This window comes from Anopheles nili, chromosome 3, assembly GCF_943737925.1.
Source record: "Anopheles nili chromosome 3, idAnoNiliSN_F5_01, whole genome shotgun sequence".
Lineage (NCBI taxonomy): Eukaryota > Metazoa > Arthropoda > Insecta > Diptera > Culicidae > Anopheles > Anopheles nili.
In genome coordinates, this window is record NC_071292.1 from 54,414,666 (window position 1) to 54,435,613 (window position 20,948).

The following is a 20,948-nucleotide window of genomic DNA, read 5'->3' on the forward strand; positions in this document are numbered from 1 at the left end:
TGTTTTCTAGATTTTTGAAACCATTTCTTTTTCTATATGCAATTCCGTTCTTTCTGAAATATTTCATAGCTGCAATATTTTCCACTGAAATATTTCAATACATTGTACTAAATTTGAAGGAATGCAACTGTGAGTTCTAATGATGATTTAAAATTAAAAAAAGCTACGAATGCTATGTTGCATGTCCTTTTTGTATATCCTCAGTCCCTTTTTCGGATGTCTCAGATATGATATAGCAAAAGAGAGTGCACTGAGATTTTTCAGTAAAGGTTTTCTGTATTTTTATAAAGAGTTCCACTCGGTTCCCATTCATGCACGCGGGCGTTGCATTTGCCCAGCTCGCTCACTAGCATTTCACTTACAGTATAGCGGTTTAATTATCCGTAGTCTTACTTCATATGTTCTTGTTTAAATTATTATCAGTTAGGTAGCGTTCGTGTACACTGTTTTAGCGGCGCTCAGCGACAGGTCGGGCGATTTTCCGCTTCTCGCATCACGTGGCCCATAATATATAACATCCGCCAGTCACATCTGGGAGACGTTTTCCACCCATTTCCGTGGTTTTCCGTGTCGCTAGTTCTATACAATCTCAGTGCCATGGGCGTAAACCATACTTGCGATCGCTGTGTGTTTTTCCTTCCATTTCATTTCATTTTTCTGTAACTTTTCCGACCTTTCACTCTCGCCCTATCTGTGTGGTCCTGCGAACTAGTTACGCTACAGCCCGTTAGCAGTTTACTCTAGTACTATTGCGCTAATATTCCACTCGTTTTGCGTTGCATTCGTATAGCTGCGGTTCCTCGTTATGATTTTTTTTTCATTTCTGTTTTCAAGCCTTCTGCTCTCCGTTTCGCTCATGTTTAATAAAAAAGTGAATATACTTCAGCCGGAGCATTCGCTCTCGTTGCACTTGCCTTGCGCTCGTTGTAACTAAATGAATTAAAATGCTTTGCTGCGTGAACGCCTAGCTTGCTGTCCTAGTTTGACCTGGGTCGCAGTGTGAATGCAACTTAAAAAAAGGGGAGATAAAACTAACGCACTAATTCAATTAATCAGTCAGTATGCGTGAGCACGTTTTGTCACGCTGGGTTTAAGATGGAGAAACGCTCCACCGTCGCGCCATCAATCTTAGCAATCGTCTATTAGGATGGAAAACGTCTGGAAAATGATCAACATTTCACGGTTTTCAGCTCGCCGCGCCCAAGAGCACGCATCTGATGGGGCCGGATCGTTCCATTCCCTATCCATATGCTTATCTCCTTTACTTGCTTATCGCTTAGAATATCCTGTTACGGTCTTGAACCGAATCGCCCACCCGGGGACTCAAGGTGTCGCGACTATTGCAGATGTAAGCTTAAAACTGGTCTTAACTAAACACAAAAAAAAAGAAAACGAACAAATATCAACGAGCCAATACTAATAAACGAAACGAAACAAAAACGAAAAAGAAAAGTTTCGAAACTGAACGCACGACTCCGCCGGTTCGTGACACTTACAGCCCCAGAGCCTCAAGGTGCCTCTCTCTCACTCTATTTATCTCTCTTTTAGCCTTTTTCCTACATGGAAAAGTCCTACCATCATTAGTCGCGTGTGGCTCAGGATGTTGGGCGACTCATCCCCGAGGGAGATTTGTACCGGAGGCAGGTAAATCTTGCATTCAGCCACGAATTTAGCCTAGCAGGCTAGCGATCCTCGTTACGAATTACTCGGCGCGCTTCAAAATCCCTTTGACCACTGTTTGACGTTGATTGCCTTCCCATGTTTCTCTCTAACTGGGTCCTTTATCTCACTCTATCGCCAGTTAGCCTACGAGTACGTAGCTGCATTTTCATTCAATTTGTGAGTGAGAAAAATAAGGGAGCAGTTTCCAATCTCTAGCGGTTTGCTACGTTAATAAATGTCTTGCTTCGTTCCCAACCGCACAACTTCCGGATACCACTACTTGGTATTGTGCTGGGTGCCTTCAGGCCCTTAGATCACCAATAATTCACTGTTTGCCCGATATCTTCTTCGTTCCGTGTTCTCTCCACGCGTCATAGCACCTATTATTTCTCGCAACTGCTCCGGCACTCCTCGCTAATGGTTTTATAGTTCATGTTTGCTTGCTTTATTTTGCTTCGTTTGTTTTTTGTTTATAATTTTATCCGTAAGTCTAAATCTTAACTCTGAGTAATAGTATTAATACCACGCCCCCACCGGAAGCCACACGCACGTGCGTGTGTGTGCACTTTCGGTGAGATGCATTGGTTTTTGAAAAGCACCGATCTTCAGCTAAGTATTGAATCGCAATCTGCAATTACATCACCCTTCTTCGTGTGTCCTTTGTGTCTTGTGTTTCGTGTATGTGTGTGTGTTTATGTATGTGTGTGTGTGTGTGTCAATAGTAAGGTATCTGTTTAATCCACCTCGCATCCTACCGCATATAACGTTAAACATTACGCCCCTCGCTTTACAGCAAAGTTTACACCACACAAAAACGGAAACGCAACATGCAGCCGGAAAAACGGGAGAGCTACAGGATGTGAGCGTTTGTCTGTGTGTATGTTTTTCGCTTATTTTTTTCTTTTTTTGTTTCAGTTGAAAGGAAAACTATATGTCAGTCTGTTTGGCCGTGGGGCCCCCACTCGCTCACCGCTCGATACCGCCTGTCCCGATCCCGTGTTCCCGAAAGGTCGAAGGTCGCGGATGGACGCGAGCCAACAGCCTAAATATCCCTAATTGCTATCAGACTTCAATTTTGATCTTTGATGCGTTTCGCTCCTAACCGTTACGGTCCTCCGGGGCCACGCTCCTGGCCGGGAAACCCGCGCCCCAGCGATCACTCCATCGCTTGCCACGTCATTTTTTTTTGCTTCACTTCTTCACCTTTCTTTGCTTAACTCCTAGGCGTCTAAGCGCTTGCCACAACACAAAAAACAATTAAACCGGAAACAATTTTGATCACAATTCGGCGGCACCGGCGACGACGACAGTGGCGGTGGCGGTGGTCCAGCCCCTCCGAACGCGGTACGCGCCATTATTTACATGCGCCGGCTTCAACAACGTACAGCTAACGTGCGATAAGTTAAGTTCTTAAGACCACTTAATAATATCCATCTAACAGCTTAATAGTACGCCACCCCCTCCCCTCACTGCGGGGGGCTCGCTCGTGTTAAAAAAATAGCAAAGAAAACGCAAAAAGGACGCACACAGGACCTCCTCATCAGTCGTAGGTCTGCTACTCCACGCCACATCGGGCTCTTATCACGCCGGTGTGGGGCTACGTGCACTCGATCACCATCGGTTGGCTGGATTCGATCACGCTCGGGCGACTTGCGGGCTCGTGCTGCGAAGGACCCGTTGGAGGGCGTCCTTCGGCACCCGAACCACCCTGTGGCATCCCGAGATGCCCACCATAGTGCAGGTGAGGCGCAGCCAGATTGTGATTGGTACTGTTAGGGCTGTTATTGTTGCTGCTGCTGGCGCTGCCACCGGTGCTTGAGCCTGCTGAGCCATTGCTGCTTGAGTGCTGCTGCTGGATCTTGCCTGCTGACACCTTATGTATGACCTGCTCCGGATGTCCGTGCAGACTGTGGTGCCCCGATTGGCTAGGTGGACCTCCGGAGGTAGCTCCTGGTAGGTGAGTCATCTCGTAAAACTCGCGACCACCTTCACCATCTGGTTGGCCATCCTTATCTGTGGAAATAGAAGAGAGTGCCGGGGAGTTAGAATTCAGCAGTTCAGCAGCTCGAGAGAGAGAGAGAGAGAGAGATAAGCAGGTGTTGCACCTAGAACCATACCTAAACACTCGGAAGTGGCCGCCGCAGCCATCGCGAGCTCCTCCTCGAGGTTGTTCGGTTTGCAGCTGGTGGTTTTCCAGTGCGTGCGCAACCCGGACGCACTGATGTACTTCTTATCACAGCCCTGGCACACATACGGTCGATCGTTCGTGTGCAGCCGCTTGTGCAGCTTCAGGTGCACGAACTGTGTGAACTTCTGCGGGCAGAGATCGCACGCGTACGGCTTCTGGCCGCTGTGCAGGCGCAGATGCGTCTTCAGGTTCGACGTCGACGAAAAGCGCTTCTTGCAGATGTCACACTGATGCGGTTTCTCGCCCGTATGCACCAGGTGGTGCTTCTGCAGGTGTGCTAGCTGCGTGAAGGATTTCGTGCAGACGTTGCACTTAAACGGCCGCTCACCCGAGTGCGTCCGCAGATGCACCTTCAGGTTCGACAGCTGCCCGAACGTTTTGCTGCACACGTTGCACTCGTAGTGCATCTTTCCGTCGCGCTTTCGCAGAGGATACGGCAGGCTGCGATAACCGCGTGAGTTCGGGCTTCCCGGGCTCATTGGGCTGCCACTGCGCGAGTACGATCCACCATCCGGGCTGAGGCTACTCGGGGGTGATACTCGACCCGGTGAAAGATGCGTCAGAGGTGTTAGCGGTTGCATCAACGGGTGGCCTAGTGGGAGTTGACCCTTCGACTGGAGTTGCACGAGCTGTGATGGAGGTTGTGATTGCGTAGGTGGTTGAGTCGGTGACACCGATCGAGCTGGGTCAGCCTTTACGCCCGTCAAACGCTCGTAATGGCCACCGTTCAGAGGTGGACTGTAGGTGGAGCTGGATGCGCTGTTGATCACACTACCCGTCGAACCACTGGATGCCACCTGCTGGTAAATGCTGGCCGGTGAGTAACCCTGCACTGGCGAATCGTACGGCACCGGTGAGTGCGTCGATCGCTGTGAGTGATGGTGCACTGAGTGTTGATGCTGGAACTGCTGCTGTTGTTGCTGTTGCTGTTGCTGTTGCTGCTGCTGTTGCTGCGCTGACAGATGATGCTGCAGGTGATGCGCATGCAGATGCAGGTGTGGATGATGCTCACTGGGATAGGGTGGCATCGGTGAAGGTGAAGGTGACGCCGGCAGATCCTCACGATCTTGTAGCCGATCGTGTCCTAACCCATGGTAGCCGAGATGATGATGATGATGAAGGTGATGATGATGCGACGGTGGCACCGACGGTGGTGGAGCTGACGGCACCGTCGGAGGTCCTGCAGCGTGTTGGGGCGAATGTGCCGTCTGCTGCTGCTGCTGTTGCTGCTGGTGATGATGGTGATGATGGTGCAGGTGTTGATGCAGATGATGGTGATGGGGCAGATGCGGGTGATCGTCCTCATCCTCCCGCTTCGGGTCCTGCCCGATCACCTGAGATCGGGGCGCATCAGCCGGTTCAGGTCCGGCCGGATTCTGCGAGCTCGAATCCGGGCTGCAGGCTGTACCGTACCGTTGGGACTTTTTGTACGAGTAGGCCATCTCGGTGGGCGACGTTGGTGGTGGAGTCGCGTTCGGTTGCCGACGGTGTGGGTCATCGACCGATGGTGTTCGTCCACTTCCGGTTAGGATGGTTTCAAGGATCGAACTCGAGCTGGGTGGCGTGTACCGGATAAAGGATGCTGGTGGTGATGTTGACGTTGGTTCCGCTTCGTAGTAACTCTTTGTCAGTGGCACCACCACTGTTTGGTCGGGGGTTGTGTCCAACACGATCACGGTACTGGTGGCGGGTGTCACCTCCCGCATTCCTACCCCAGCTTCAACGACTCCCCCTCCAGGACCAACGCCAGGGACGCCCGATACCTCGACTTCGCGCTCGGTCGCCTCCAACTCCGGTTCCACCTTGAAGTTCTTGCTGTTGTTCTTGAACTCGTACTTCAGCGGCATCTTCATCTTCACCTTCCGGTACTCGTTCTTGTCCCCGCACGGCTCACTCGTGCTCACCTTATGCTGCCCGACGCTGGTCTCTTTCGGTTCGATCGCCTTCTTTGAGCAATCCAGCACATAGTTATGCTCGCTTTCGCTATCACTCGAGTCCTCCGGTGGCGTAAAACCATCCTCGTGATATCCGTTGCTGTGGTATCCTTCGTCCGACCGCACCGACCCGTCATTCGGCGTCAGCTGATGTTCGTACGCGGACTCCTTCGTTTGCGAGATCGGCGAGTCAGCGTCCACCTCCTTGACGCTTTCACGCAGCAGCGGACTCTGCTCGCGGATCACGATCCTGATCGGAGATCGATCTCGCAGGATTCCTCCATCGCCGGGTGTGACTCCTGCACCGCTCGACACCTGACCACCACCGCCACCCGTTCGGGGTTCCCGCAACACCGTCTGATGGAGGGCCAGGTGTTTGGCAACAGGAACATGTCTGTCGTTCGGTTGAGCTGGCGGTGAAGGACTCGGCGTTGGAGTGCTGCGCACCATCGCCGGTAGATAGAGACCCATCACGTGCTTCACGTGGTTGTAGGCCACCTCAGGCGGTACGGGCTGCTTGTACGTCTTCTTCACGACCTCCTCGCGACAGATCGAGTAGGTGGCATGCTCCGGATCGATGTCGTAGCCGAGGCGTTTGGCAAAGTCACGGCAATACCACACCATCAGCTCCTCATTCGGCATGATGTCGCGGATCGTGTAGAAGTAGATGTGCTCCTGGTGCTGGCACGCGACCAGGTTCATCACCGAGAAGCTGTACGCGGACGCCACATACCGCATCCAGTTGGACTGGGCCGTGTCCGACCCGTCCAGGTAGTAGAAGTCACTGTCCTTGAATATCTGCAATAGGAGGGACAGAAAGGGAGACGCGATCATTAGTAGCCGCAAGTCCACGTCAGTGGTAAGACGCATCGTATTAGATCGCTTCATAAGTACCTTGATGTTCCCATAGGAGACGTGCCGCAGTTCCTGCACCTGCAGCCCGTTTTTGGTTATGAGTTAGATGAAGGTAGGTTGACCAGACGAGGAGGTTAGGTGGAGAGATTGGTTGGATTTTTGTTGAGTTTTTTTTTTGGTTTGTGTGGTTTTGTACACGTCAGTTGGCACGAGAAGCGAAGTTGATGTTATGGAAGAGAAAGAGAAACAGAATAAGAAAATATATAGATTATAGACAAAGTTTCTTCATCGCTTGCGGTGGTGGTTGGGGGAGCTGTTAAGTCGATGGGCAGACAATACTCCTTCCCATCTTCGGAGGGCGCGATATGGTGAAATGCGAAAAAGGACTAACAAAAAAGGACTCGCATCCCAGACAAAGGCGAACAGTCACGGTCAGTGCGATATTAACCATCAACCATCTCGTTTGTGCGATGCTTCCCGACAACAAAGAAAAATGGTGGAGAAAGTTATTCCATGCACCCTTCCCATCCCCAACACACCCTTCTCGCACTCCCTCTACGTCTCTCTTTTTGGCTCTCTCACTCTCGTACCTCTTGCGACGGTGAAGACGTCGAATCGTTTCAGACCCGCTTCCTTATGGCGCGCTCGGCAAACGAGTCCTCATAACAGTCCCGACGCACCCATCGGCGCAAGGACAGAAAAGGAAAGTCAGCTCGCATACGCTCCCACGTGGGGTGAGAAAAAGCAGCAATGCGTTGCGGTAGGTCCTGTCGCGAACGGAACGCGCCTGCAAGTTATGCAAACAGCCGAACGAAATGTCGAGCGGGCGAACGAGAGCGAATGCTTTATTTACACGAGTCCTGGGGGCAAAAAAAAACCCCCCCACAGACCGAACGGATGCGTGCAGTTCGGCTGTCAACTCCCACGAGAGGGTGGGAGACATTATAATTTGCATTCCTCAGACAGCGCTCCCGAAAGACAGGGGCATGCATGGGGCTCGGGAAACCATTCAACTGCATTGCGTGCACTTTGAGCATAATTTGCCCATTCGACAAGATGCTAACCACAACCACCCAGTACTAGTTCACCCTCCACCGACATTTAGCAAATGTCCGTTAGCAAAAGCGAGAGAGAAGGAGAGAAAGATAGTGCGAGTCAGCAAGAAAGAGCGAGAGAAAAGCGAAGGCTTCCCGTCGATGCCTTTGTCTAGTCGCGAGAGCCCCATTTCGGTTAGCATAGGTAATAAAGCTCATCACTTACCCTCCAGAAGTACCGCCATAGCTGCTTGTCACTGGGATGGCTCGGCGTTCGGACACCCTCAAAAGGGCCAAATCTGGTGCCACGCGGGATAACGCCCGTACTCCACACTCCTTCATTCTGTTGGAAAAGAAAAAAACGGCGGAAAACGAAACCGAAATGTTTAAGCCAATCCGTATCCTTCGAAAGCACGGTTTGTGCGTGGAACCGCAGGAACTTACCGTGGGTGCGGGTGCTGACAGGACGAGCGAGGGTTTGAGCGTTAGACTACGGGGAAGCGTCTTCTCGGCTCGCCCCGGGATGCCCTTCTCGCAGGGCATGTCCGGCACGATGTAGACGGCCAGCCGCTCGAAGTCGTCCTCTCGCATACGCGTGACATCGTAGTCCTGCTGCGCGTTTGGCGTAACGCTTCGAGGGGGATTCGCTCCAGACATGTTGATTAGCTACCGTAGGTGCAAGGATGGAGAAGAAAAAAGAGAAAAACAGAAACAAAGCCACAATTAGAACCGGGGTTGTGAAGGTGGTCACAAGATACAAGAGAATCGATTCCGGGTGTCCTCTCTAAGGGAGGCTGAGGCGAAAAAAAAAGGGCACAGCACGAGGCATCATCCTCCACACCTTTGCTCGCTCGCTGGTGCTTTGTTGTCTCAAGGTGAAGTGCCAGTGAAAGGATGCATGGCGATGAGCGTACGATGCGGATGTCCGATCCGAGCGTCCTTGCGTCGGGTAGCGCTGGGTGGACCAGGATAGGAGGTAGTGAAAAATCCGACTCAAGGTCAGGCTCGAGCCGGAGTGCGTCCTGCGGGTGCGAGGGAGAACCCGACAGAGACAGAGTGTGTGTGAGTGTGAAAGAAAGCGAGAGCAACATGGAAACGTCACGAGAGCGAGAGCGAGCGAGCAGGTACGTTATGCAATCCGTTCTAATCCTGATGCAGCACGAAATAGGTGAGCGCGTATGCGCTTCTCGAGTGACGCTCGGCAGCCGGCCGATTTTGTCGTTTTTTTGTTCTCAACTCCCTCCACTAGGGGAAACCACTACCACCGCCTCACTTAGCACCTTATTGTCCGTGGTCGGGGACTGTGAATGGAGGATGGAACGCCGATGGAGGAGCGCACCGAAAGGACATTACGTAGTGGTACGGCTCGGTTTCCGTTTCACCCGAGCTCAACCTACTAGCTGCTTCGTCTGCTGGAAAAGCGTAATTTATCGATTCGAACGCGATTTTCCTGCTAGATTAGCAGCAGCAGCACCAGCAGTAGCAGAAAAAATACGCACCAAGAATTGCTTTACTACCGTGGACCAGGAACCTGATTGTCCCTATTAGTGTGTCCCAGAAAGGATACAAATCGTGGGTGGACAACACTGCACTATACCATGCTTTCTTTCGTTCCCGAGCAGGGGCTGATTTGCACCAGCACAAACGAACGAAAGTGAAATAGCAAAGGTCAGACTAAATTAAACCCACCACCTGCACATGACCACAAGCCCGCTCTCTCGTGTACACACACGCACGCACACACACACACATGCACGCTCACTCGTTCCAACTTTTCTTATCGCGCTAACGTGACGAATGGCGAGTGCCGTGGACGTCAAGGATATCAAGAAAAGGCGACCATTTGCTGGTCCTCCTGGCGCTTATGCAACCGTCCTTGCACCGATGCACCAAGGCACATTTTACCAAAGGACCCACCTAAACGCGACCCATCGAGCACTCTTCGAAACAATCCGGAACCAAGCGACAGTCCAAACGGCACCACGGAATCGTCCTTACTGGCCCAACCGAAGCCTGGAAACGGTGAACGCCAGCGCACGCATTGCAGTGCGGTGCATCTGGTGCTTGGAATTTGACACTTACGAAACTACGCCACTTCAGCGGGCTTCGGGTGCGTGTGTGCGACCGATTCGCGCCCCGTCCTGCCTGGCTCTGGGCCCAACCGGGAAGCCAGCATCCACCCGCACACCACGGAACACACGGAAGTCGAGGTGGCGACGACGACGACGACGCTTTAAGCGCCATCACCCGGTCCACTATCGATCCACTTCCGAAGACCTTCCTGCCGCCCACCTCGCACAAGAAGGTGGGGCTGGTAAGGGGTGGGTGGCTGGTAGCGGAAATGTCTTGCTCTCGTTTTTGACGGAAACTCGCCACTCGCCTGACAGGAAGCGTATCGGCGATATTCCCGAGACCGACCGAGACCGACGGCAGCCGAGCCGAAAGTCCTCTACTGACCCAGTTTTCACTGCGAATCCTTCCCAAACCACCTCCAATCCCCAGCCTGCATGTGTGTGTGTGTATGCGTGTGTCTCGTTTCCTCTCCCACAGCCACGGGAAAACTCAGTGGGATAGGTCCGGGATGCAGCCGGTTCTCGTTTGTGCCCCAAAATGGCCGCCATTCCGCAAGCCGGCAGCGAAGGAAAAATCGCTCTCCGGATGGCTCTCACCGGTGTTGCAGCATCCCGACGATGCGCTTCGAGAGTGCAGCGGTTGGCCAATCTGGGAGAGCGTGAGAGATCCTTCGTCCTGATGCATGCACGCAACCGGAAGTGCGCCGTGAAAACGATGGAAACGTCGCCACACTTTTGCGCCCTTCCCATTTTCACTCTCGCACCGGAGAGCGAATTCTTTCGCCGCAAAAAAAAGGCACAACATCGGTCGCAAAAGTTCGGCCATCGTGTCACATTTGGCGCATAAAATGGCTCCCCCTTCCCAGACTGGCCCAACGTGGCTAGCACCTACGGAAGGATGCCACCCGACGCAGAAAAACAAAACCGCCGCCTTTGTGCGCGCGCGGAATGTCGGCTCGGATCGGGAAAAAGCCAAAACAACCCACATCGAGCGGCTCGGCGCTGTTGCTAGCGATCATTTTACTTTTATCTGAAGCATTGGCGTGCCGTTTGAGATGAAGCGGCCTGCTTCATTACGCCAACGGCATCGCTTTCGCTTGATGCACCCTGGTGCGTCTCGATGCACCGACGCAATGGGGGTGGTTTTGCACCGAGGGTTGAGATTCCTAATAAACTTTCATCACTTTATTTTTAGCTGCCGGCGCAGCAGCGCCCACCACGTCAAAACGCCAACCGCGCGTCTAAACATGAGTGCGAGTGGGAGAACAAATGGCCCATCGCGTTGGCAGAAAGATAAACGATGAGACCAGAAGGGCCCAGAAAGGTGGCCCACCCAGGCACCCCAATCAAAAAGGGGCGGATGCACCCGATGCACCCGAAACGACAGCCAAACAGGAAAAACCTTCGAAATCCGCCACAAAATTCCTACCCGTTTGTTCCGTCCGGTCATCGAGACGAGCATCCTCTCCCTGAGCAGTGCACGCACCCAAACCCCCCTTGTGCGAATTTTCAACCCCCAGCAACCGATTGGGGTGGCTGCGAAACCGGGCGCTTGTGCCAAAAACGCAAACGCTCGGCGGTGCGATCGTACGATCAAGGTTAGCCGTCGCAGAGTGTTTGCATTGGGGGGTTTTTGAGCTGTCGTTGAATGACCGTTTTCAAGTTTGCAGCTGTAAACTAGCCGCCACCGTTGCCGCTGTTCGGTGGTTTTTCCCTTCGTGGGTACCTGTTTTCCCGGGTGCATCGGAGGGCAAGATGACAGATAGATGATGGCGGAACACTATCCGACGTACGACAGGCGTACGACGCGAAAAGTGAAGGTTAACGAAACGGATCATGTGAGCCGCTTAGAGTTCGGGGTTTGACGGCTGTAAAATGGTGGAAGGCGCATTACTAATGGCGGCTTGGAGATGTTACCACTCGAAGATGACGAAGAATCACGCGCACTAAAATAGTGCTGATTTTCCAGAGGAAAAATCAGGCTGCAATGGTGCATTGGTACACAATAAAAAAATAACCAGCTTCACACAAGCAGGAATAACATAACGTTCATCTCAAACACATTCTCAGAATCAATCCTTCCCGACAGCGATCAATGCTCACCCGTTGTGGATGTTTTTTTTTAACGAAGCTTCTTTTCTGGGCTTATGTTTTTTGAATCGAATGATTTTCCACCTCTGCCTACTCGATCACGCACGCACATACGAACGCACGCACACACCACGCACAGGATACACTAGGAAAATGACGGCTTACAATGGTGGCAATAGTGTACTGCTTTTCTTAGCGCCACTAACCGCAAACGGGCAGTGAACGATCGAGACGCGATGTCATAAGTGCCGCATTTGCACCGCGAGGATGAAGCACACACACGCGGTTCGTCTAGCTCCGCGGTCAAACTAATCGGCGGCGAGTCGCTGCACTCGACCGGCGCATCTCGGACGACCGGTTTGCGAACCACACACACAAGCACGCACACATGTTTGCGCGATGTACACCAGTGTGAAGTGGGTGGGATCCGAAAGGGATTCGCTGCCAAAGCGGAAATTCACATACAAAAAAATACCCCATCCGGTACACGACGTGAGTTAGGATGCAACGCAACGGTGAATTTGGGTTTGGAAAAACTTCAATTCGAAACGCAGTTGCTGTGTAGGAAATGCATTCCATTGTGCATTCCCTGTGCAATGGTGACGTTCCAGGAGGGGGCATTTTGTAGCCACCCACGGTTAGTTATAGCTCCCACCACCCCAAAAAGCACACTGTGTGAAAATGTGATTGTAATGAGTTCGTGTTGGCTTGGAAAATTTCTTCCACACCAATACCGCCGTGCGGGCAGATGCATATGATCTCCGGAACACCGGGCCTCTGGGAATCCGGGGACCCAGACCTCAGCCCGTGGTGGTGAGTGGGGTTTTTTTTTCGCGCGGGTTATAATTAGGCGCAAGGTTAAAACCGAGACCCGTCGCTTAGCCGTTGACCATTGAATAGTTGTTCGAACACGCCCGGCTTGAGTTCCCGGCTGCTCAACCCTTCGGCCACCGTGGAAGCGTGTAACCGCGTCACCAGCCGTTTGCGAATGAATTAGAAAATGGAAGTGTTCGCGTACGTCAGCGCCGTCTACCGCGTGGAAGCGGCAATGCACCGATGCACTCCGTTGCAATGCCGCCCACCATGGTCACCCGAAAAATTACCAATAACCGTGGAACGGGATGCAGATTCGAACTGCCGATGGTGCGCGAAAATGTAAGTAAATTCGCATTTTGTTCCATTCGTAATGGAGGCGCCTGGTGGAATGGAGACGCCTGGTTCTTTGTACATAGGGTGTTCAGATATGTTTTTTTTTTCGTTTTTTTCTTCTTGTTTAAAACTGATGACAGTGAGTACTAGCTTCTCGAGAGGAAACTAACACCTCGCAATTGGACGCAACCTTGCAAAGTCAATTGCCATCCACGCGCCAGCCACATCCGGCCGAGCCGCCATCACACTGTCAGACGCAATCACGACAGGGCACGTGACATCGGAGGCCGAGTTTTACTTTGTGCAGTTGCGCTGGGATCGCGAGAGTGATACGATATCGGGCTCGAGTGGCTTTGCGGGCCGGCTAGGGGCATATTCCGGGGGTAAGTACTGACCTTGAGCCGTGAGGCGCGTGTCGTGGGTTGTAGATTACAAAAGGGGAAAGAAGGCAGCTTTTGCTCTCTCGCCCTCCCGTTGATGGCGGTTATCGAATCGTCCGTTGCAAGCTATGACGCAACGAACAGCTTGCTCGGTCGGAATTTGCTTGCAGATAGTGGGGTTGATCAGGATGGGGCGGTTGACTTTCACTATCGCCTGCCGCCGTATTGGGTGGGCAGGTTTCTTTAACCGGCCCTTGCAACAATGATTTGAGGCACTTGTTTCGCTTCGAGAACGGTTCTCAGCAGGCTCAGGGTGTCCTCGGCGTTGTGACCGCCCGAAAATTACGCTAAAAATAGCACCCTTGCACCAACGGCGTCACTCACCGCGAGCTTCCGCATCGTGAACCTGCGTGGTTGTGAAATGATGCAAATTTGAGCACAGATCAGAGCTGATGGAAAACACGGAAATGCTTTTTCCCTTTTGTTTTATTCACTTCGAAAAACGGGAAAACCACGAACAGATTCCTACTCCCGACATGCGATCGTCGTAACTGCAACGCAACTGATCGTCACCGCGCCAAAAACCGAGAGACAATTCTGGATCGTGAGCGACCGTGAGTGCCCTTTTCAGTGCACACGTTTCGCGTCCCACATTCCCGACCGTATTCCTGCATTACCCTGCCTGCACTATTATTAATAGTTTCATCTTTTCTGTCGCGCTCGCTCACTCTCACCCTTTCAACAGGAAAGCTAAAGCGCAGTGGCAGATTCATGGCCACCCCCGACTGAGGCCAAGTGCAGTACGGCCCATTCCCGAATGTTATCAATGCAAGCGAGTACGAGTGGGCCTAATCAGCCGCCTTTAGGCACACTTCCTCAGCCTCATAAGCCACTCTGGAACGGAGAGTCACTACGATGTGTTGGGCTGCTTGATCGGTAGCGGACGGAGTGCGAGGGTCAGGGATTGAGGAGAGCAATTCACTGGAGCTGGTTTCACTTTTTGCTACCATGTCTCTCATCTCTACACACCCACACACACACCCTTTTTGACAAACAAAAGAACGCACCCCTATCCAACCGATCGACGAGCCGAACGGTGCATGGCGCGTGCATCACCACCAGCGCAAGTGATGCACCGAGCCGCTCTTGATTCGATTTGCAAACGCGGCGCAATGTCAACAAGCGCACTTCTAATACTGCTCACCCACCCCATGGACCCTCGTTTCAAACTCTCCACCCCACCAAAGGGGCACTGAGAGACTCCCTTTGTGTGTGGGAGCGCTCGCATAGACGCTTGCAGCCGGCTCTTATCAGCGAAACCGGACAAATGAAGCGCGCATCCCCACTTACATAGGGAGTCGGGGTTGATCGGTGGCGACTAACGGGGTAGAGGGAAGGGTTGGTGGGGCAAACCACCACGACACGAGCGGCCGGTGGCCACTCGAGCCCGAACCGCACCTCGGAAGGCCTTGGAGGCGGGCGCAACAAGCGAAAGTAAATATTTTGCTCAATTCCCAGCTCATTGCATCAGAAACGCGTTGCATCGACGCCGGACTGCACCGGAGGTAAACAATCGGACCAAACAATAAGGAAATATGCGCACACACACGCACACCCACGTACACACACACATACACGCAAGGGTTGCGGGCGCGCGACCACGAGCGCTTGATTGGCGACAATCGGTGGCGACCGGCGGTGGAGATGTGGTCACGTTTTCCGCCGACCTACACGTGATCGTCGAATGTCATCTCGGCGCACATCGCATTGTTTTCTGATGCACCCGTCTGTATGTGCGTGTGTGTGTGTGTGTTTGAATTTCGCGCGCAACTACTGATTAGACCCATTCTGCGAGCTCGTTTCGTAATGCCGTAAATCTCAATCGGTTCGCGCCATGAACGTCGCTGGAAGACTTGTTCGCATTTCGTAAAGATGGATGCAAAAATAGACGTGACAAAATGTCGTACCAATCCTTGAGAGGTGTGATCAAGGTTTTAGAGGCATTTTATTACACCAAAGAAAGCACAAATCAGCTATTTCTTCGCGTCCTTCAAGGTAGCTGAAGGCTCGTGGAAAACTTCCACCGGCACACGCCCACATTCGATGGTGACCTTTTCGGGTTTTTTTTATCTAACGCCCGTTTTCCCATCCCCCTTCCGGACACTTGTGTTCGCGTTTCGCAACACACATCTACACAGACGCCGATCCAGACCGAACTGGTACACGCGCAAAGGGCTTCCCTTACTTGCCGCCTATCGCACCGTAGGGGTGCTCCATTCGCGATCTTTGGATTGGCGCGTGGCAGCCTTCGAGTTGGATTCGCGTGAGCCGGGCTTGGCCTGGAGCAGACGGCAATTGGCGGACGGAATTTAAAAATGGTCTGATTTGTTGAGATTCCCTAGCTCGTGCACGGGAATTAGAATATTCCCCTAGAAGGCAACGGCTCGGAGAAGGGAGACAGAAACCCCCAATGATCCAATTGATCATCGGAGAGTGATTAAGGGTGGCTGAAGGCACTGAAAGGGACGTTACATCATCATCGCTCGCACGTGTCGGTCGTAAATGTGCTGCTTTGGGGCCGGTTGCAACTGTTGTTCGTTCCCTCGTTATCGCAGCCAACTGTGGGAGCTGCCATTATTAGTTTTGTTAATTCTCTGCGAAATCGTGCCGATCGAAAGCTTAGCGCTTGTTTAGACAGCTCCCGTGATTGAGCGGATGCATTTTCGAAACGTGCCATTAAAATGCGTTAGCGATGAGGCACGAATGAGTGCACCGCGCAGTTAGCATAATTATTGCCAGGTAAATGCTTGATCGCATTTTCGAATGAGTGATAATCACAGGGTATGTTAGAACACTCATAAAAAAAAACTCTGAAATACATGATTAAATTCTCCCCAGCGGACTTTAACCACACGGACTGTCCACGCGTCTAATCTGCCGTCATCAATCAAATTAAAATGCGGCTCTAATTGGCACGCTTTGCTTTCTCTTTCGCTCTTTGTTTCTCTCTCATACTGACAGCTAAACGAAACAGAGGCACCTCTAACCTTTTGCCTCCAGTCGACCGATAAGGCGCGCGGAATGCTTACAAACTTTGGCATTTGACAGAACGCCTTTACCAACGAGCTCGTTGCGCCAGCATTTTTCCTAGCTCTTGTAGCTGTACCTGTAAACTTGTTTTTTTCTTTTTCCCTCAGACTCGGTGCTCCATCAGCCAGCGATTGTGAGTTGCTGGTAAAATGCAACCGACGCGGAGCATTAAAACAAAACAAAAAAAGCTCTCGGTTGCAATTTACGCCGGGCGTGTGCTGAAAGCGAAAACACATAAGCCCCCCGGAAGTAAATGGAAACCCCGCCACGGACTTGTGTGCTTACGTACGATCGCATCCATTCTCTCTCTCTGTCTCTTTCTTTCACGTGCACTCACACACACACACAGATGAGCGCGGCCACTCGGCTCCTTAAATGGTTTGTTTTCATCGTGAGCCACCAGGCTGCTCCATTACTGGGGCGGGTGTCTCAGATACAGGCGTCGATAGTAACACGAGCCTCACCCATACACATACACATGCCTATATATATGCGGATGCGGTGTACAGAGACGGATGCACCGCGGGCCTTGGTGGATGTAAAATGGAAATTATCGATTTTCCCAACCCATCCCCCCTTAGGGTCGCGCGCGCGATGTAATGCAGGAGAAAGCGAACTATGCATTGAGCTTTCCAGGGAAGCTGGCCGGTGTTGAGGAACGTGCCATGGAATGGACGAACCGGGAAATATTCCTCATTCACCGCGCTTCCCAACTCGACTTCGAGATGGAAAAACTGTACGTACGTGCTCTCATAGCCAGCCGGGAACCGACCGGGACTTCCTTTTCCTCGACGATCCGCTCCGACGAGGTTCGATTCGATTCTCCGATTCTAGTGCCTTCCGAACGCACCCCTGCTCCCGGTGGTGCGTTGGTGTGCGTGGGGAGTGTTTTCACTTTTACCAGCTTCCCGTGCACCACTCGCGCATCGGTGCATCCTTTCTGAGCACGCGAACGCACACACGCGTGTAACTTGCGTGTAACCGTGGGCTCGAACGAGGTGAAGGATGCAACCAGCCTCGGTCCCGGAAGCCCTTCTCGTCAGTGGCACTTCCGGTTGGTAGAATCTCGTTTCCTTTTCACAGCGTCACGAGAAAAACCTCGCACACACGTACACACACACACACACAAACACACTCGAACACAACCGCACGGTCGATCGTTTCGGTGCACGCACAGTTATCGATCCTTGAGATCTTTGGCTACGGATGTGGCGTATTTAAAATTCACCATTCTCGGAAAAACTCCCCCACCTGGTACGTCAGTTTTGCATCCCACGGCGCTTGAAATAGCACACACCCGAAACGTTGCTATAAAAAACACACACCCACGACGGCACCGCGGACGAAGACGACGTGGACGTTTCTCCCGGACCTACGACAACAATATTTACAGTTTCACTGGCGCTGCTGCTGCTGCTGCTGCCATCATGCTGGGCTCGGTGTCGCTTCGGCTTTCTGTGGCGGTGCAATGGCGGCTTCGGTACCGAATCGGAACTTCCGCTGAATGCGACTGAGCAGACCATGCCGCGAGAAACCCAAACCTACCGCACACGATACAAAGTTGTGTCCTCGGGCTCAACCCAGGCTCGATGCTCGTGTCCCACTCGGGTCCGCCGGATCGGGCCGCTTTGCGCGTGTATGCTTGGTGGTAAGTGTGCCGATGCAAGTGCGAGAAAGCTCCCCGTGTGGGGTTTTAATTCTTTTGCCTCAATCCCACTTGCGCTAGTGCTTGTGGGCGCTTGTGGTGCCGTGTCGTCGATGTGCCGACAAGCGAAAAGGATGCGCGGCGCATCGCAAAAGGCGACTCGTCGGCAAATGGATGGTTTCTCTTGGTGTCTTCCGGTTTTCGAGCGGACGCGTGCATCGGTTGCAAGGGTGGATGGGAGCATTTTCCCACGGCGCCTCATTTACACTGCACGCCCTCGCTGTCTGCCGATGTCCTGGCGAGTCCCGCGACTTTCGTTTTCCGCGTTGTAACTCGTGCCGCGCGGTGTATGTTGGGGCAGGACCAGCAGCACGCCTCGTCGGTAAGGGATGGTTCGAGCGCATGGAATGATTTCATTTCGCGTCCCAGCGACTGATCCCCGGGCTGGACTGCTTCTTGCGTGCGTTATTCACTTTGTCCGGAAGGTGCACAAGAAGCAGAGGAAACATTCTTCAGTGGAAAGCTCCCATTCCAATGCCGCGTTGTCTGTCTGGCGTAGCGAGTTTTAGAAGCGTCTCGTCCATTTGCAATTGCTAACGAGACGAGAAAGCGCATCGAAAGTAATTCGATACCGCACCTTCTAAAGGAAAATTCCCCTAGAGGCGGCTCCTGAATTGCAAAACCTGTCACCGGATTTGACGACACTTTCAAACAATCGGCAGCGATTTTCACGCTGGCAATAACGTTGGTGCGGCACAAAGCATGATTTTAATATTTAACTGTGTAGCAAATTGCAATTACAGTCGTGCAAGGTGCATGTAGTCGCACTCCGCCTGTTTTTGTTGCCCACCTTTTTCCGAAGCAATTTCACCAGCCCGAAATCCCTAAACGACGCGAACGTTAAAAATGCATTACAAACCAACTCCCATAGCCTTTCCTGGTAGGAGGCGGAGAGGCAAAAATAATCCAATCGCACCGGCAGACACCCGGGTGGGGACGGAAAAACATTACATACGCCTGCCTCGAGGGGGCGTACGGGTGGAAAACAAACAGGAGGGGTTGGCAAAATAGCGGGGAGTGGAAAACAAACACCCAGACGGTGCACAGAAGAGCACCCTGTGGCGGACCATATCCCCTTCTCACCTCAATCGACTCCCTAGCGAGGACGAACGCTTCCCAGTCCACGTTCCAGACCTATCCCAACACAGTCGATGTTCGTCACACGTACCGCTCGGCTCGGAAAAACCCGAACCCGAACTCGACTGGTTCCTGCATGTCTAGCCGTCTGCCACCGCTCGAGTACGCCATGACGTCCTGTCCTGTCGAGGGGCTCCCATGTCCTGTGAGTCGAACTGCGGCAAGGATTCCGGGTTTTGGGGGGTGGTTCGTTCGGGTGGTTGATGCGTTATTTTTCTTATTTTGGGCCTATTTTGTGCGGCCTGTAAAACACAAATGACGCAGTAAGGTAGTCGCAATTTCGGACGCGACATCGAATGCGCATGACCCCTTCGAAAACGTGAGTACGAGGGAAAGAGAGAGAGCGAGAGAAAGCGCGAGAGGGCGAGTGTGTGTATGTGTGATTTTGAAGGCACCGGTAGTAGACGGCTGTGGTGGCCTGAAAGCATCACACTCCTTCCAGTGCCGGAAAAAGGGCTCGTTTTTGGAATGGCAAGGGTCCTGGCGAGCAAAACGCATCCACGAGCGCCCTCTGGTGGACGGTCTGTCAAACACAAACGTCACAAAGATGCATTCGATCCAAGGTGGCCGTTTTAGCCAACGCTAAAGACCCTTTTTTCCCTCGTCAGCGTCAAAATGATCGTTTCTTTATGCTCATCCCAACCCAGCTACTGCTACGATTTCAAGCCCTTGTGTTCATTGTTTTGCTTGGCTTCACGCAGCCAAACTCGCCCGCAGTTGCAGCTGGTTGCATTCTCCACCTTGCACCGAGTCCCCAGCCCGACGAAAGGGCTCCGTAGCGCGCCCGGCACGCGAACAACTGACGTTTTCCATTTCGGTCTGCGCAAGCGGAATGATGTTGCCCTAGGTCCCGGCTGGCGTGGGGAGTAGACCGTCGTCGTGGCGAGGTGGCGGAAGAATTTTCCGCTTCGCTCTTTTTTTTTGTTGTCGTTCGGTTTTGTGCTCGCAAGTGCAATGGGTATTTTTACTTCCGATGCCCACACACGTCGGCGCCTTTCCTTTGTAGGGGATGAAGGTTTAGTGGACTTTTCTAGCAATCTAAGAAGTGCTATGTCAAAAACAAACATCTGATGCATCAAAAACGCTCTAATAAAGATTCCCAAGCGTCCAACGGAGCCGTCTTCAAACATCCAGAGAGCTGGAAAAGGGACGCCACTATCGGCCTGAAGAGTGCCGATCACCCGCTTGGTGTTTGTCGTTAAGTCGACGAGTTAATTAAGCTCAATTTAATATCGAACCAATAAATAAACGCGCGTATCCATGGTGTGGCGCATTACCGCGAGCCAATTACCCTCGAGCCAGACTCGCTGCCAGACTTGCCGCCAGACTTGCTCCTTGAAGCAGACGGAGTAAGACCGGAAAACGTCTCAGACGGACGACCGAAGAGGAGCAGCCTCACATTCTGATTCCGCGTGGAAAGGGTTTCATTCCCTCGCGGCGTCTTCATCGTACCATCAACACTTTGTGCGCCACCGAGTACGCCCTGCGAGCCAACAAAGACACCACCTCCGGGCAGGCGTTGGAAGGGCACGCTTCTGAGTGTCTGGGCTCACTCCCGAGCTCGCTGTAACGCTACCCTGCACCACCTAATTTCGCGTTCCCATTCAATCGTAACGGCGCCCTCCAAGCGTCACCCACCCAACCATCGCCC

General features: G+C 52.5%; 1 protein-coding gene across 1 annotated transcript; it reads right to left on the reverse strand.

Annotated features, from left to right (window-relative positions):
• Positions 1 to 275: 275 nt before the first annotated feature.
• LOC128724627 (uncharacterized) lies at positions 276 to 19,408 on the reverse strand. The gene is made up of 9 exons (XM_053818350.1): positions 19,329 to 19,408; positions 13,750 to 13,771; positions 8,118 to 8,339; positions 7,900 to 8,016; positions 6,679 to 6,717; positions 5,054 to 6,582; positions 4,807 to 4,948; positions 3,780 to 4,749; positions 276 to 3,675 (listed from the first exon to the last, which is right to left on the reverse strand). The coding sequence occupies exons 1-9, from the start codon at positions 19,406 to 19,408 to the stop codon at positions 3,260 to 3,262; spliced, it is 3,537 nt and encodes a 1,178-aa protein (XP_053674325.1). The 3' UTR covers positions 276 to 3,259.
• Between the last annotated feature and the right edge of the window lie 1,540 nt (positions 19,409 to 20,948).

Coding starts and splice junctions, on each gene's coding strand:
- LOC128724627 (XM_053818350.1), bottom strand. CDS start 19,408: ATGGCGTACTCGAGCGGTGGCAGACGGCTAGACATGCAGGAACCAGTC. Junction 6,583..6,678: donor TCTCCTATGGGAACATCAAG/GTACTTATGAAG, acceptor CTCCTATTGCAG/ATATTCAAGGACAGTGACTT. Junction 3,676..3,779: donor GGCCACTTCCGAGTGTTTAG/GTATGGTTCTAG, acceptor CTATTTCCACAG/ATAAGGATGGCCAACCAGAT.